A 17,776-nucleotide genomic window follows, 5' to 3' on the forward strand; every position below is an offset into this window, starting at 1 on the left:
GATTGGTCTGAACACATTCTTTGCACTGTGTAAAGTCACAGAGAGGTCCCTATTTTCTGAAAAATAAAAAATGAAATCTTGGTAAATTTGGTTTCCAGTGACTTAGTTGTGGTTTCCCAGCAACTACCCCCGTCTGATTTTTCTGTAACATGGGCAAGTTTTGGAGCAGATGACCTCAGAACACCCCTGCAGCTAACATGCTCACAGCTGCTTGGAGGCCCCCGGGGGCCAGGCCTGTCCTTTTGTCAAGTGGAGCAGGCACCTTCTGCAAGGCTGACCATGGAAGAAGGCCACAGCCATGCCAGGCGCATCCCTGATTGTCAGTGGGTGTCAGAGAAGAGAGACTCAGGGAACATCAGAAAGAGCTTCATGTACAGAGAGCTAAAATGATATTCCAAAATGATGGCTCAGTCTTTGAAAACTCTTCTTGAATCCTGGTCTTTTCCTTTCTAGCTGATCCTGTGGCTGAGCGCTCCACTTCAGGGATTGTCCCATGGAAGTCCCAAATTCTCCATCTTTCAGGGCATCTCCTGATTCCTCTTTCTCTCAATTCTGTTCAGAAGATAAGCCCTTTGCCTCTTCCGCATGTATGCATGCATGCTAAGTCGCTTCAGTGCTGTTCAACTCTTTGCGACCCCATGGACTATAGCCCACCAGGCTCCTCTGTCCATGGGGATTCTCTAGGCAAGAATACTGGAGTGGGTTGCCATTTCCTTCTCCAGGGGATCTTCCTGACCCAGGATCAAACCCTGGTCTCCTGCATTGCAGGTGGATTCTTTAACCGACTGAGCTATGAGGGGAGCCCAAGAATGCTGGAGTGGGTTGCCGTGCCCTCCTCCAGGGGATCTTCCCGACCCAGGGATCAAACCCGGGGCTCCTGCATTGCAGGCAGATTCTTTACCACTGAGCCACCGGGGAAGCCCAGGTCTCTTTCCTGAATTGGCAGACTGGTTCTTTACCACTAGCGCCACCTGGGAAGCCCATTTTCATGGTCTGTTTTCCACACCAGTTGGTAGGAGGCATGCATCAGTCCATTAACGGAGACTTCCTTGTTAATGCCTGCAGCCCTGAGCAGGCCGTGGGGAAGCAGTGGTGGCAGCTTGCAGGCGTGTGGCCTGCCGAGCTTGTGGTTCTGCATATCCAGTCCCATGTATGCAGAATTTCATCACTGACATGAGGCGCGTGGGTGGTCAGCTGCACCAGCCTCGAGAGCTTTCCACCTGCACTAACTGGCTCGTGCGTTAATGTGAGAGTTGAGACTCTATGTGAAAGGTGACCGAGGGATGTTAGTGCATAAAATAAACGTGTGGTTGCTCATTTGGTTCTGCTGCTTGATGGGATTCCCCTGCATCCTCCTGGGTGGGCCTCGCTTTCTCACAACGCTGTCGTTTCTGTCTGCAGACCTCCCGCCCTGAGCGGCAGCCCTGTCATCTCTGATATCTCATTGATTCGGCTTTCCCCACACCCTGCCGGCCCCGGGGAGTCCCCCTTCAACGCCCCCCACCCGTACGTGAGCCCCCACATGGACCATTACCTACGGGCCATGCACGGCAGCCCGACACATCCCGCCATCTCTGCAGCCAGGGGCCTCAGCCCTGCGGATGGTGAGTAGGGAGGCCTGGGGTGCGGGGTCAGAGGGGCGATGCTAACTGATGCTGTGTTTCTCTCCCTTGTCTGTGGGTTGGCGAACAGGCTGGCCTTCCTCCCTGCCACCCCTCAACAACAGGTCTTTTGATAAATGAGTGGTCAGAGCCGTAAGCACTGGGAGCACATTTGGTTTTGCGTTCATTTTGAAGAGCTGTTCGTGAGCACTCTTAGCATGCAAAATGATGTAACAAGAATGATAAGTTCTGTTTATTCACGGAGGTCCTATCTTGGGTGAGAATTGCTTGGTTGTGAGACACCCAAGCCTGCGGAAGCTGGTAGTAAGCAGAGCGGGTCATGTATCAGGGTGTCTTGGGGCCCTCAGAGCAGGAGGAAGGCAGAGCCAGGCTCGTTGTCTGCCTCCATCATCTTGTGGGTCAACACATGGCCTCCAAATGGACTCCAGGCTGCAGCGGTGACCACCAGTGGCTTCATGTCCCTCTTGAGAGGATGTTGAGTGGCCCAGCTCAGAGTTAGATGACAAACCTGTTCAATTCATTTGAGACAGGAAACTGCAGAGTCACAAAGAGAAACCAGACCAGGTGAGTGGCTACAGCCACAGGACTTGAAGATGGACGATCAGAATGCAGTCATTTGGAAATAGCCCTTTGGGATTGGACCCAGGGCTGGACTCTGCGTCAGTCCTCCCAGTGGCCTTGACCAAGCCCGGATGCCCTGAAAGGTTGTGCTGCCTCCGTGTGGGGCTGCTGTCTCCCAGAAAGTGGATCCAAGACCCTCCACGTCTCTCCTGAGCGTGCAGACCACGTTCTGAATGCTGCCCCACCTTAAAGTTCACATGTGGTGCAGTGGGCAGGAGTTGTGTTGCCTCATGTGGAAAAAGAGCCTCTGCAGACATTGTTAGGTTGGGGATTTTGAGTCAGAGAGATCATCATGATGATCCATGTGGGCCTTAAATCCAATGATAAATGTCCTTACAAGGGAGACACAGGAGATGACGGAAAGATGGAGCCACGTAGCCACAAGCCAAGGAAGCTGGCAGCTCCCAGAAGCTGGAAGCAGCAAGGGACAGATTTCCCCCTAAAGCCTCCAAGAAGGGGTGGCCCTGCTGACTCCTTGATTTGGGACTTCTGACCCCCAGAGCTGTGAGAGAATCAAATCTGTTTTCACAGCAGTTAGCGGCAAGCCTGAACTAACTTGTTACCGCAGCCCAGGGAAACTAATACACATGGTGACTGGGCGGTCCTCCCGAGGCCTGGGTCAGAGAGGGGCCAGAGGGGTCTCTGGAGGAGGGACAAGGAACAGAGCGCCCTCCTGGAGAGCCTGTGAGTCGGAGACCCCGTGGCTACCGACAGCAGTGTAGCCACGAAGAGCTAAGTGGTAAGACAAGACTGCCCTGGAGGCAGAGGCTTCTGTTGACAAAGCCCTGATTTTATGCCTGCTTTCCATATACCAGCCTTGTAGCACTTACCACACCTACTTGGCCCAGCCCCAGACCCTCGAGACAGCAGAGAATGTACCGAAGAGACGTGGCTAATGAGCACGGCCCTGACCCCTACAGAGGATGGGTCAGAGACCCTGAGGCCTCACTGGTCCCCAGAGCAAGCTCCCCAGTGAGCAGAGATAGGCTGACAGGTTCATTCAGCAGCCGTGCCAGCTGAAAATTTCATCAGCAGTCTGAGGCCGAATCTGCCAGAGTGTGTGTTGCAGAGGACAATGGGCATTCCAGGGAAGGAGGTGGATGAGTAAGGGGAAAGGAAGGCATTTAAGGCACAGACAGGGCAGGCAGAGGCCATGGGGCTGCAGGCTGGGGCTCTCCCTGGAGGATACAGCAGGAGAGGGAGGGGAGGAAGAAGAAGCAGAGGATGACTTGCTTCTGTGGATTGGCTGTTTCTCTCTGCCCAGCACGTGTGCATCTCCTCTATCTGCCAAAGCTAATATCAGAGAGACTGTGAAGACAGCTGTTAGAAACCTGGGCTCTGGATTTCCCATCACAAGCACAGAAATTGAAACTGTAATCAGAAATCTTCCAGCAAACAAAAGCCCAGAGCCAGATGGCTTCACAGCTGAATTCTACCAAAAATCTAGAGAAGAGCTAACACCTATCTTACTCAAACTCTTCCAGAAAATTGCAGAAGAAGGTAAACTTCCAAACTCATTCTATGAGGCCACCATCACCCTAATTCCAAAATCAGACAAAGATGCCACAAAAAAAGAAAACTACAGGCCAATATCACTGATGAACACAGATGCAAAAATCCTTAACAAACTTCTAGCAAACAGAATCCAACAACATATTAAAAAGATCATACATCATGACCAAGTAGGTTTTATCCCAGGAATGCAAGGATTCTTTAATATCCACAAATCAATCAATGTAATACACCACATTAACAAATTGAAAGATAAAAACCATATGATTACCTCAATAGAGGCAGAAAAAGCCTTTGACAGGATTCAACATCCATTTATGATAAAAACTCTCCAGAAAGCAGGAATAGAAAGAACATACCTCAACATAATAAAAGCTATATATGACAAACCCACAGCAAACATTATCCTCAAGGGTGAAAAATTGAAACCATTTCCCCTAAAATCAGGAACAAGACAAGGGTGCCCAGTCTCACCACTACTATTCAACATAGTTTTGGAAGTTTTGGCCACAGCAATCAGAGCAAAAAAATAAATAAAAGGAATCCAGATAGGAAAAGAAGAAGTGAAACTCTCACTGTTTGCAGATGACATGATCCTCTACATAGAAAACCCTAAAGACTCTACCAGAAAATTACTAGAGCTAATCAATGAATATAGTAAAGTTGCAGGATATAAAATTAACACACAGAAATCACTTGCATTCCTATACACTAACGATGAGAAAACAGAAAGAGAAATTAAGGAAACAATACCATTCACCATTGCAACAAAAAGAATAAAATACTTAGGAGTATATCTACCTAAAGAAACAAAAGACCTATACATAGAAAACTATAAAACACTGATGAAAGAAATCAAAGAGGACACAAATAGATGGAGAAATATACCGTGTTCATGGATTGGAAGAATCAATATTGTGAAAATGAGTATACTACCCAAAGCAATCTATAGATTCAATGCAATCCCTATCAAGCTACCAACGATATTCTTCACAGAACTAGGACAAATAATTTCACAATTTGTATGGATATACAAAAAACCTCGAATAGCCAAAGCAATCTTGAGAAAGAAGAATGGAACTGGAGGAATCAACCTGCCTGACTTCAGGCTCTACTACAAAGCCACAGTCATCCAGACAGTATGGTACTGGCACAAAGACAGAAATATAGATCAATGGAACAGAATAGAAAGCCCAGAGATAAATACACGAACCTATTGACACCTTATCTTTGACAAAGTAGGCAAGAATATACCATGGAAAAAAGACAACCTCTTTAACAAGTGGTGCTGGGAAAACTGTCAACCACTTGTAAAAGAATGAAACTAGAACACTTTCTAACACCATACACAAAAATAAACTCAAAATGGATTAAAGATCTAAATGTAAGACCAGAGACTATAAAACTCCTAGAGGAGAACATAGGCAAAACACTCTCCGACATAAATCACAGCAAGATCCTCTATGACCCACCTCCCAGAATATTGGAAATAAAAGCAAAAATAAACAAATGGGACCTAATTAAACTAAAAAGCTTATGCACAGCAGAGGAAACTATAAGCAAGGTGAAAAGACAGCCTTCCGAATGGGAGAAAATAATAGCAAATGAAGAAATAGACAAAGGATTAATCTCAAAAATATACAAGCAACTCCTGCAGCTCAATTCCAGAAAAATAAATGACCAAATCAAAAAATGGGCCAAACATCTAAACAGACATTTCTCCAAACAAGACATACAGATGGCTAACAAACACATGAAAAGATGCTCAACATCACTCATTATCAGAGAAATGCAAATCAAAACCTCAATGAGGTACCATTACACGCCAGTCAGGATGGCTGCTATCCAAAAGTCTACAAGCAGTAAATGCTGGAGAGGGTGTGGAGAAAAGGGAACCCTCTTACACTGTTGGTGGGAATGCAAACTAGTACAGCCACTATGGAGAACAGTGTGGAGATTCCTTAAAAAACTGGAAATAGAACTGCCATATGACCTAGCAATCACACTCCTGGGCATACACACCGAGGAAACCAGATCTGAAAGAGACACGTGCACCCCAATGTTCATCGCAGCACTGTTTATAATAGCCAGGACATGGAAGCGACCTAGATGCCCATCAGCAGACGAATGGATAAGGAAGCTGTGGTACATATACACTATGGAATATTACTCAGCCATTAAAAAGAATTCATTTGAATCAGTTCTAATGAGATGGGTGAAACTGGAGCCCATTATACAGAGTGAAGTAAGCCAGAAAGATAAAGACCAATACAGTATACTAACGCATATATATGGAATTTAAAAAGATGGTAAAAATAACCCTATATGCAAAACAGAAAAAGAGACACAGATATACGGAACAGACTTTTAGACTCTGTGGGAGAAGGCGAGGGTGGGATGTTCTGAGAGAATAGCATTGAAACAAGTATACTATCAAGGGTGAAACAGATCACCAGCCCAGGTTGGATGCATGAGACAAGTGCTTAGGGCTGGTGCACTGGGAAGACCCAGAGGGATGGGATGGAGAGGGAGGCGGGAGGGGGGATAGGGAAGGGGGACACATGTAAATCCATGGCTGATTCATGTCAATGTATGGCAAAAACCACTACAATATATAAAATAAATAAAGAAAAAAAAAAGAAACTTGGGCTCTGGATTCAACATCTTTAACTCTTAAAGTGCCAGAGTCCTCAGCTGCTAAGGGGCTCACTGGGTGATGCTTGTGGAACTAGAGAGTGGATTCGATCCCGAAGCCCTGGGATTGCACCCACCCAGAAACGCCCAACTCAACATTGGCTGATACTGTCATTTTTACTAGTAATTCGACTAGTGGATATGATTACCCCCATTTTACAGATGGAAAACTGAGCCAGCTCAGAAAGGTGGCGCCTTCTTCGTTTTTCACACATGGTAAAAGCCAAGACTCCCAATTGGGATAGCAGGGTGACCGAAAAATTTGTTAAGATTTTCCTCTGATGGGAAAACCCAAACGTACTTTTCAGGCAACTCAAAATTTGCTTCCTAAGCCTCCCTTTAATTAGCACCACACCCCTGAGTGCCAGGCACCTTCAGAATATGCTGAAGTTCATCCTCCCACCTCCTTCCTAAGCCCCAGGCAGAGCTGAGTGCGAGGTTGAAGGCGAACAGTCCACCCTGGTTCTGCAGCTGTGGGACAGGCGGGGAGCTTTATCTGGCCAGGCTGGGTGAGCACTCACCCGCAGTCCCGCCTTGAGTGTTAAGGTGAGTGTGGCCTGGCGCCCAGCTGTCTGGCCATCCTGGCACTTCCCATTGCATCTTCTTTCTCCTTTGGAAACTCTGGTGGATCACGGAACCTGTCAGCCTGAAGCTCTGGGCTTCTGGGAGGAGGAAGCAGTTGTTTCTGGCTTTGAGGAAAGAGGAATGCGAGGCTGGGAGCTGCAGCCCCGTCAGCAGAAACCGTCCCACCCCAGCCGGCCCCGCCCAGCTGTCTGCTCAGGGCTGGCCTGGGACAGCGGGGGCGGGGGACCCAGGAGCCTCGGGAGTGGAGGATGGCTGGTGGGCCCTGAGGGGCCTGCTCGGGTCAGCTGTGTGTTTCTCTTCTTTTTGGCCAGATTCTAACGGTTTCTTTCCCTCCCTCCCACCCACAGTGGCTCATGAGCACCTTAAGGAGCGGGGGCTTTTTGGCCTCCCCGCTGCAGGCACCAACGCCTCAGACTATTACCACCAGATGACTCTCATGGCGGGCCACCCCGCGCCGTATGGGGACCTGCTGATGCAGAGTGGGGGTGCGGCCAGCGCCCCCCATCTCCACGACTACCTCAATCCAGTGGATGGTGAGTGCTGGGCCGGGGTTGGGGTGGGCAACAGGACAAGGCTGACGGTTCCCTCTGGGGACGAGGCGGGTGCTGGTGGCTCCTTTTGCCTGGAGGAGGCAGATGGAAGGGTCCATGGGGGACCAAGTGTAAACACCACACAGAAATACCTAATGGGTCATCAAGGGCCAAGAAGTGTTGTAGGAATTGCAGACAGTCCAGAGGAAAAAAAAGACTCATGTCTGCCTTCATGGAACTTATAGCAAAGTGGGGAGAGACCGACAGCTCAGAAATGGGGGAAGGGGAATTCCTTAGCGATCTTTGTGGGACTCTGCAAAGATCCCACATGCTGTGTGGCCAAAGAAAAGGAAAAAGGAAATGGGGTAAGAAGCTTCGAGTGGATGGGGGTGCCATCTTGAATGAGGAAGTCCTCATTGAGAAGATATTGGAGCAAAGAACTGAAAGAGCTGAGCCATGCAGAAATAAGCCAAAGAGTGATAACAGGCAGGAGAGACAGCACTTGCAAAGGGCCTGAAGCAGCAGTGTGCCTGCTGGAATCAAGAAAAGCCCAGGAGACCAGCGGATCTGGTACCCTATGAGTGCAGGGCCCACAGGCTATGGCCAGAGTTCTGGGGCTGGCTGTGCCGGCCGCTCAGGGCTTTCACAGCAGAGTGAGATGGGGCCTGTGGAGTTGGACAGAAGAGTAGTGAGACCGGATTTATTCTTGAAAGGAACCCCATTCTGGCTGCTGGTTGAGAACAGATTTAGGGGCAAGATGGAAGCGGAGGTTCCAGTTGGCAGATATTGGGAGAAGTGGTCGTTTCAGATAGATTTTGAAGGAAGATCCACAAGATTTGTTCCTGGATGGGATGCAGAATAATGCAGGAAGGAAGGCCAACGTTGAGAACAGCATCAGGGTCTCCAGCCTGAGCAGTTGGAGGCTGGAGTAGTTAGGGACTGAGCCAGGAGGCTGCAGGCACGTTTGTGTGGATGGAAGATTGGGTGACCTGGGGAGATGAAGTGGCCTGGTCCTCCTTAGATGCTAAGACCCCCTCCTACCCTCTGCACTCTCACAGCTGTTTTCCCAGGGGCACCTGCACCCTGACCTTGAGCCCCTGGGGTCAAATGGAGCCCCCTGTGTGAGAGAGGGTGGAGGACGGGGGGAACGCTAAGGGCATCTCACCCCCTCCCCAGCCAGTGCTGCTCCACCTGCTGGTCTTGGAGCGCCCCCCAGAGACACCCAGGGATACAGGCCAGGCAGCAGGGCTGGAAACCACAGCAAGGTTCCTACAGGGTTGTCCTCCTCAAGCCCTTCTTTACTTCCTGATTTCAGGGAGCACAGAGGCCTGCAGGAAGACCTGCCTGGGCTGCAGGCAGCCCGTGGGGTCATACAGGGCTTGGAGGGGCTCTGCATCCCTCAGACCCCCACCCCCGTCCTCTAGTCCTCTGCCCTGGGCTTCCTGTCCACCGCTGGCCAATGCAACTCCACCTTATTGGCTGGAGCAAAGCCAAGCTCCTTACTTCCTAAGGCTTGGCTGAGATCTCACCTTCTCTAAGAAGTCCTTCTGGATGTCCCTTCCTCCCCCTCCCTTTCTTGTTTCTGATCTCTTTAGTCAATAGAAATTGATAGAGGCCAGACAAGAAGTTCAAACAAGGCTTTACTGGGACCCCTGCTGCAGTAGGGGGTAGCGAGAACAAGTAACAGGTTCCCTTGCTCACTTACTCCCCACGGGAGTTCCTCATATGGGAGTGAGGGTACAGCCGGGCCCAGAGGTCAGGCTGAAGGGGTGGCTTAGGTGGTTTGCCCACCTTTAAGTGTTGCAATGTGCAGGGGGTATGCATAGTACCTTGCTTTTGCTCCTGACACCTGGTTTTTGCTCCCGGCCCTTAAGAAGTGGCAGTTGGTGTTTGCTGTTTTTGTGTCTGGTTGTCCACAGTTTACTCCTACTACACGTGCGTGCAGTTTTTTGTTTTTTTTTTTTTAATCCCTTATAGCGTCTTGCCTGGAGCATCCCAGGGACGGGGAAGCCTGGTGGGCTGCCGTCTGTGGGGTCGCACAGAGTCGGACACGACAAGCGACTTCGCAGCGGCAGCATAGTGTCTTTGTATTTTGCTGTCCGAGGAGACATTTGTCCAGGTGCAAGAACTGCAGCAAAGGGTCCCAGCCTGTCTCACCATCCCTGTTACATCTCACACTTACAGGAGCCACCTCGTGTGGTCACCGAGCCCCCAGGCCCCCTGCCACTCTCCCCACAGGAGTGCTCGAGGGAGGAGCATGGCAGTCCTCCCAACGCCGGCTCTGTGGGCATTGTCCTGTGACGCCCTCGGCCTGCCCTGAAGGGCACCCACAGCTCGGCCGAGCAGCGCCACCGGCACCTGATCCCTGGGTCCGCCTCACCCCGTGCCTTCCCCAGCATGGTGCTTCATGCAGGATGTGAGCTTCTCCTGGATGAAGCAACAGGTGAAGTGACACCTGTTGGCCCCCTGAGCACACGTACCTGTGTGATTTTCCCTCTGCTCTCCTTAACAGCCCCACAGGTGTCCCCACGGGGAGCGGGCCAGCTCCCAGGAGATCATGGCCCTTGTCATCAAGATGCCAGATGACAGCAACAACACAGGGCGTAAATGTTGCTGCTGTTGCCCGAACATAAGTTTCCCCAAGCGATGTCTGCGTTCCAAGGGCTCGGGGTGCGTGGTGCGCAGACTCGGAGAAGCCGTGGCCAAGGGGTGTGGTCAGGCAGGTGTCCCCAGAGGGCAGGAGAAGAAGCCGAGCCAGCATATGTGAGCGCCTGCTGCATGCATGCGTGCGGGCATGCACGTCTGAGTGAGGTCTGCCTGTGTTCCCTGGCTTCACACACACTCCCTATGTGACTGCACTCAGCCCCCTTCCGGGGCTGGCATTCCCATCCCTGCTGTAACATGAGCTCACTTGCCCAGGCCGCACACTGGGGATCCAGGCCCCCCTCTGCTGGTCACCCCACCAGACCACCCCATGCAGCCCAAGTCTGTCGTGTCAGCTCCCCAGGCACCTAGTCTGTGCCAGCTCCCAGCACAGCCTCTCCACTCAGGCTCCCTCCACCTGATCCCCGCCTCCCTGGATCAGGTGTCCCCTCCCTGCTCCCGTCACCCCCAGGGTCAAGCCCAGACTTTACAATGCGGCCTGAGCAGCCTTCCCTCCAGCCTGTCTCCTCTGCCTCTGTGCCTGCCCCCGCAGGCTGGACCTGGCTCCGTCCCACAGGGGTCCCAGGGCTCAGGTCAGCTGGCACTTCTCCTGAGACACCACCCACATCAGCTCCGCTTGGGTTCTGCACCTCCCTCTGCCACCTGCAGGACCCCTCCGCCCCGGGTGCACCAGCTGTAACTGGCTGGTACTTCTATCTTCACACACCCGGCAGGTCCGGAGCATGGCTGCCAAGGAGCAGGGATCTCGCATTTGTGGAGGGAGGGAGGAGGGAGCGTCGGCCACAAAAGAACCTGGGGTAGAAAGATGCCACTTAGTCGGGAAGAAGCTGTGCTGAGGCCAGCAGCTGTCCGCCTGCAGGAGCCTGGAAGGGGACATGGCCACTTGGTTCTGGGGCGCTGAGTGCTTGACAGCGAGTGCGGCTGAGCATCTGAGCCCAGGGGTCGGGCGAGCTCAGCGGTGGGCATGGGAGCTGCCCCGAGACCCCCACTGCTGCCCTGCCTCTGCCGCCGTCTTGAGGGTGTGATGGGCTTCAGGGCGCGGAGGGGAGCCTCACCACCTCCAGCCTCGGCCTGAACAGACCCTGGCTCGTGGCAGGTGATTTTCCTGAGTCCTGGTGGATTTCAGCAGCAGACTGTTTCTTTGCCCTACTTCCCCTCAGTTAGGATCCAAGGGAATCAGCGTGATGTGTGCTATGATTTCCTGTATTTGTTGTTACCTACATCGTTTTTTTCAAACCAGTTTCAACCAGAACTTCGCTTCCACTTTTCCAAGTTTAGGTGTTTCTGTACAGTTCCCATGTCTATGAGGATGTGTTGCTCTTGTGGCCCCTGAGAGACTCAGGTGATCACGGTCCAGGCCTGTGCCTGGTGGAGCCCAGACCTGCCTCTGGGGACGCCCTGGCCCCCACCCCTGTGACCCGTGGGAGCCAGGAAAGCCCAGCAGCTCCAGTGCCTCTGGCTGGTCCCAGCTGCGCAGATCTGGGGAGAGATGCTCCCAGGACGCTCTGCCCACCCAGGGGAGGTGTGTGGTTCTTCCAGTCAAGTTTCTCTGTGCTCAGACTCACAGAGGGAGGGGTGCCGGCCGGGCGCCGGGGCAGTGGGGCTCAGGGGACCCTCTGTCAAGGGGCCCTGGGGCTCTGCGGGCCTGTGTTCACAGGAGGAAGCCACCCGCACACAGGGCAGCGACGTGTGAGCTCTCCGGGGGTGCGGGGGCCCTGAGAGCTCGTGGGGAGTCGGGGAGGCTGTGCATGTGTGTTTTTCTCTCTCCTTCACACACCCACACACACATCACACTCATGCCATATCTGCTGCCACACACACCATACCCCCACCACACACACACACCATGCCCCTACATACACACGCCCTGCACCCGCACATGCTACATCCCCACTACATGCACACACCACACACACACCCCATATACACACACATACACACACCACACTATATACACACACCATACCCCCACCACACACACACACCATGCCCCTACATACACACGCCCTGCACCCGCACATGCTACATCCCCACTACATGCACACACCACACACACACCCCATATACACACACATACACACACCACACTATATACACACACCATACCCCCACCACACACACACACCATGCCCCTACATACACATGCCCTGCACCCGCACATGCTACATCCCCACTACATGCACACACCACACACACACTATACCCCTACTACACACACACACGTGCACACACACACCACACACACCCCCCATATACTCACACACCATACCCGTCACACATATACACCACATACACACCATGCCCCTACATACACATGCCCTGCACCCGCACATGTTACATCCCCACTACATGCACACACCACACACACCCCCCATATACACACACATACACACACCACACTATATACACACACCATACCCCCACCACACACACACACCATGCCCCTACATACACATGCCCTGCACCCACACATGCTACATCCCCACTGCATGCACACACCACACACACACCCCATACACACACACTATACCCCTACTACACACACACACACCACACACTATATACACACACCATACCCCTACTACACAGACACACACACACACACACACACACACACACACTGTATGCACACACCATACCCCTACCACACATACACACACACACACAGACACACATACCCTGCACCCACACATGCACACACCACACACATACACACACACATCACACATTCCGTACACACACACCATACCCACACACACACACACCCTGCACCCACACGTGCCACATCCCCACTACATGCACACACCACACACACCCCATATACACACTATACCCCTACTACACACACACACACCACACACTATATACACACACGCTGCACCCACACATGCACACATCTCACACACATACACACACACATCACACACACCATACACACACACCATACCCCCCACACACACAACCTGCACCCACACGTGCCACATCCCCACCTCACACACATACATCACGCACATACACCATACACAAACACAGACACCATACCCCCACCACACACACACACACACACTGCACGTTGCAGCCACACATGCCACATCCCCACCACACACACACACACACACATTGTACCCCATATGGCACATCCCCACACACACACCACACCACACACACCACATATACATGGCCACACCCGCACCACACACACACACTCACTCACTCTCTTCGTTCATCCTGAGGATACTTACTGAGCACCTACTATGTGCCAGGCACAGTGCTCGGTGCTGGGGGTGCAGCATGCCAAGCCCTGCCCTTGTGGTGCCTACTGTCCAGCAGGGCTGTTCTGGGGAAGCTCCTTGTCAGGACAAAGAATACCTGTCCTGAGGCTGCCCCACCTCACCAACCTCCTTCCTCAGCTCCGTCCCTTCATGTCCCAAGAGGAGGCAGAACTACGGGGGGGAGAATTTCCAGAGGCATCCAGGGTCGAGCTAAGGCGTGGCGATCAGGCCCACCCACCTGACTGTGAGGAGGCCTGCGGGGCGGGTGTCCGGACGGCCACCTGGGGCCGCGTCAGCAGAGAGTGTCCCCAGTCCACCCAGCGGCAAACCAGCCACAGTCTTACTTTAGCCAAGTACCATCTGCACGGTGATTTATTTAATATTATATTTTTAACAGACTTAGCTTAGCAGATGTTTCTTTTCTTATGAAATGAGAAAGCCATTGGTATCTGTAGAAGAGGTCCCCGTCTGTGTATCTGTCAAGCCTAAAATGATCTCCTGTGGGTTGTGTGTGTGTCCTAGGCTGGGGGAGATGCCACAGTCTTAGCAGTGAGGCTGGAGGTGGTGGGTACATATTGAATAGAAAAGCCGAGCTCTCTGTCTGCCCTCCAGAGCACGGGGCCAGGCTGTGGGCAGGACAAGGGGCTTCGCCTGAGGAAGCCGCCTCCCCGCCCTGCTGGAGCCTCCATGTGGTCGATGAAGGACCATTGCCCCATTCTTTAAGGAGGCTGATTTATAGCCGGAAGCTGTGGAGTGATGTGCCTTTAGAAGGTAATAGATAACCAGTCAGGGAATCCAAGGTTATCATTCTGCCTAGTGGTTCTCTAGAGAGCAGGGAAGTCACTGGGGCCTTAAGATGGAATTTTCTCCTGTGAGGCTGTTGAGTATCGGTGATTTAACGGCAGACTGGCAGCAGCCGCAATCCCACCCCCTCCCACCGTCTCCACATTGAGAAGATTGAAATGTTTCCGATTGAAATGTTGTCTGTTTACAGCCCATATTTCCTCTGAGCTGTATATTTTATCGTCATATTGACACTAATTTGAATCGGATGTCACCTCCGTTCTGACGCCCGTTCTTTATGCTGCCTGCAGGTCCGGGGAGGTTTCAGAAACCAATTACATTGATCACACCACAGAGAGGCAGAGAAGGTGACGGAGGAACTGATAGAGGCCTCATTTGGGCGGGGAGTCTGTGCTCAGCCTGCCAACAGGAGGGAGACCAGGGGCAGGGTGCTGAGTGTAGACTCAGGCTGAATGCTGTGTCCAGGTCATCTGGTAGACCTGCAGAAACAGTCTCATGATGCAAGTGTTAGGAAGTCACTTTCCAGGTGAGGAACCTCAGGCCCAGAGCCCTAAATTTCTTTTATCTCTATCACAGATCTAGGAAATACTCTCAATCTCACACCTCTGGCTCCAAAACCTTGGTGCTTTTTACTCCCCACCAAGAGAGTTTGTGGACAGCTAAGTGTGGGGCTGCAGTCCATGGGGTCACCAAGAGTCGGACACGACTGAGCAACTTCACTTTCGAGTGTGGGGCAGGTTAAGGTCCTCAAGCTAGATTTCCTTAGAGCATCTCCTCAGTGAATCCAGAAATGATCTGAGTGAGGGGCTGGGCCATGCAGGAGTGCTCCCTGAGCAGTGGGGATAAGAGTTCGGGAGCCCTCACACGAGGCTGCATGTGACCCCATGGACTGTAGCCCGCCAGGCTCCTCTGTCCGTGGGATTTCCCAGGCGAGAATTCTGGAATGGGTTGCTGTTTCTTCCTCCAGGGGATCTTCCCAATGCAGGGATTAAACTTGCTTCTCCTGCATTGGCAGGCAGATTCTTTACCACAGAGCCACCTGGGAAGCCCCTGACCCGAGGCTAGATGTCCCCAGGGAAGGTGCGCCCCAGCCCCGGGCTGCAGACAGCATATGGCACAGAGGAGGCTCCTGGGGTGTTGGGCCAGGACAGTGTCTGCCCTGCCTGGGTCCTATGGAGCCAGGCTCGCTGCATCCCTCCTTCTGTGCTCAGCACAGGTTCCTGGGTCCACAGAAGGCCCACTCAGAGCTGTGTGTGATGTGCCGCTCAGTAGCCTTTAGTGCTGTTGGTCCATCTTCTAGGTGAGGAAACAGCCCAGAGAGGTCCAGCGACTCACCAAAGATACCCAGCTCAGAGCCTGTAGACAGGGTCAGAAACTGGGTCTTCCTAGGCCCAGGGTCTGTTTTTACATCTCCTGCTGATCCCAGCTGCCCCAGGAAAGGCCACACTCCCCCTCCCAACCCTGCAAGCACTCCAGGGTTACCTGGGCTCACCCCGCTTAGGTGGTATCTGTCGAATCCTGCCTGGAGCTGCAGATACCATTGTGTCCTCTCACTGGGCTTCTGAGATCCAGGAGACGAGGCCAGGCATCCTTGCTTGCAGCCCCCACAGTGTCCAGGCCTGTGCTGGGCAAGCTGCTGCACAAGGGTCTGATGGGGGCTTGAACTAACACACAAATGAGCAGAAGAAACGACTAATGGATTAAACGTGCTCCAGATGCAGGGGATGACAGGAGTGGGTAGCATCTGGCGTTCGCCCAGGTGAGAGCAGGCAGGTGGCTGGTCACCCAGTGGCTGTTGGCTATCAGAACAGGGGCATCCACAGATGAATGGACGTGACGACTCCACCAATCCCAGTCATAAATCACAGGAGAAGCCACGGGAAATGAGTGCCAGGCTTTTCTTTCTATTTAGTAATTTATCAAGGGAAGAGGCACATTAATAAACATATTTCCCTTGAGGGGTGGGAATAACAGAGATGAATATCACTGTCAGATTTGGCCTGTTTCCTCTTATTGGGGGTGCTCATGAGGGTGGGAATCCAAATATTAGTAGCAAAATCCTTTTTTTAACATATTACAAAGATGTGTGTATTTCTTAATTTGTGTGATATTACATCTCACCCCGCCCATGTCTTTTCCCATTTGCCACCCAGTTCATAAGTAATAGAAGTCTTTCAAAAGATTCACTTTTACATCTTGCTTAGATTTTCCTTTAAAATGATCATGAACAAGGAATGAACCCAGTAAATAAGAATTAAGAAGCTTAGAGGATGCCCAGATGGACGGATGAGTGTTTAGGGACGGATGTCCTCTTGTGTGGTCCAGTCATTTTTCTCTAGGTTTGCTGTCTTTTTTTTATTTTAAGGCTGCCCAGGGATGCAGGATCTTAGTTCCCCAACCAGGGATCAAACCCGTGCAGGGGAAGCGCGGAGGCCTAACCACTGGCCCTCCAGGGAATTCCTTAGATTTGCTGTACTTTATTCCATTATTAGCTCTAAGCTCACCCTGCTTACCAAAAGAGTCCTCCTTGCCCCTAAAGAAGCCATATTAATTCAGTTTTATTTTGGAAGATCTACTGGGTTTGAGGCACTGTCCATGGTGCTGTCCCTGAGTCGTCAGGGCAAACCTGCTGCTCTGCACCCATTGTACAGATGGGCATAGAGAGGCTCGAGAAGCTAAGTCATACACCCAGGACAGCATTATACGTCAGTCTGTCTGTGTGCCCCCAGTACTGTGGGGGGTGTGTCTCCACCTAGGGCCCCCGAGCCCATGAGGGCCGTCCCTGGCTATCTGCCCTCACCTCCTGGGCAGAGGCAGTGCGGTGGTGGTTCTGGTGTCCTGCTTCTCAATCATTCTGTACTTCCCCTGGCTGTGAGACCTTGGGCAAACTTCTTGTCTTGTCCTTTGTAAAACGAGGCTCATAATAGCCCCTTCCCTATCGGACAGTTGTGAAGAGTAAACTGCTTTATACTTTAAAATGCTTAAGTCACAGACACCTTGGGCACTCAGTAAATACTGATGTTGAACAGTTCTCCCTCGACACACCAGGCCTCTGCCCTATGCCCAGTGTTTAGCATCTCCACGGAGCTAACCACAGAGCCAGCTGATCCCCGTGTCGGGATTCAATGGTGAGCAGGGAGCCCTTGTCCCTGATTCATGGACGCAGGAGGAGCAGGAGCAACCAGACATACACAAACCCCCTCGGAAGGGACTGGGGCTCCCTGAGATCATCTGGGGCAGGGAAGAGGGCAGCCCAACTCCAGGAGGTCAGTGACGTTTTCTTGGGGAAAGTGATGACCCAGCTGAGGACAGAGCACTGCAAAGGAAACAGTACGTGCAAAGGCCCTGTGCCGGGGACAGGAGGAGGCTGGCGAGGGAGGCAGGCGGGGGCACCCCCAGGGCCACTGTGGAAGCCACAGTGAGGACTTGAGCCTTTTTCCTAACAGCAGTGGGAGCTCTGGAAAGGTATGCG

General features: G+C 52.2%; 1 protein-coding gene across 1 annotated transcript in view; it reads left to right on the plus strand.

Annotated features, from left to right (window-relative positions):
- GLI2 (GLI family zinc finger 2) overlaps positions 1-17,776 on the plus strand; it is a 260,200-nt gene that overhangs the window by 215,986 nt on the left and 26,438 nt on the right. Inside the window, exons 4-5 of the mRNA XM_061135214.1 lie at positions 1,402-1,604; positions 7,382-7,567. Coding sequence (XP_060991197.1) covers positions 1,402-1,604; positions 7,382-7,567 — 389 coding nt within the window. The remainder of the gene's footprint in view (positions 1-1,401; positions 1,605-7,381; positions 7,568-17,776) is intronic.

The sequence above is a fragment of the Dama dama genome, chromosome 33 (assembly GCF_033118175.1).
Source record: "Dama dama isolate Ldn47 chromosome 33, ASM3311817v1, whole genome shotgun sequence".
In the NCBI taxonomy this organism is placed as follows: Eukaryota; Metazoa; Chordata; class Mammalia; order Artiodactyla; family Cervidae; genus Dama; species Dama dama.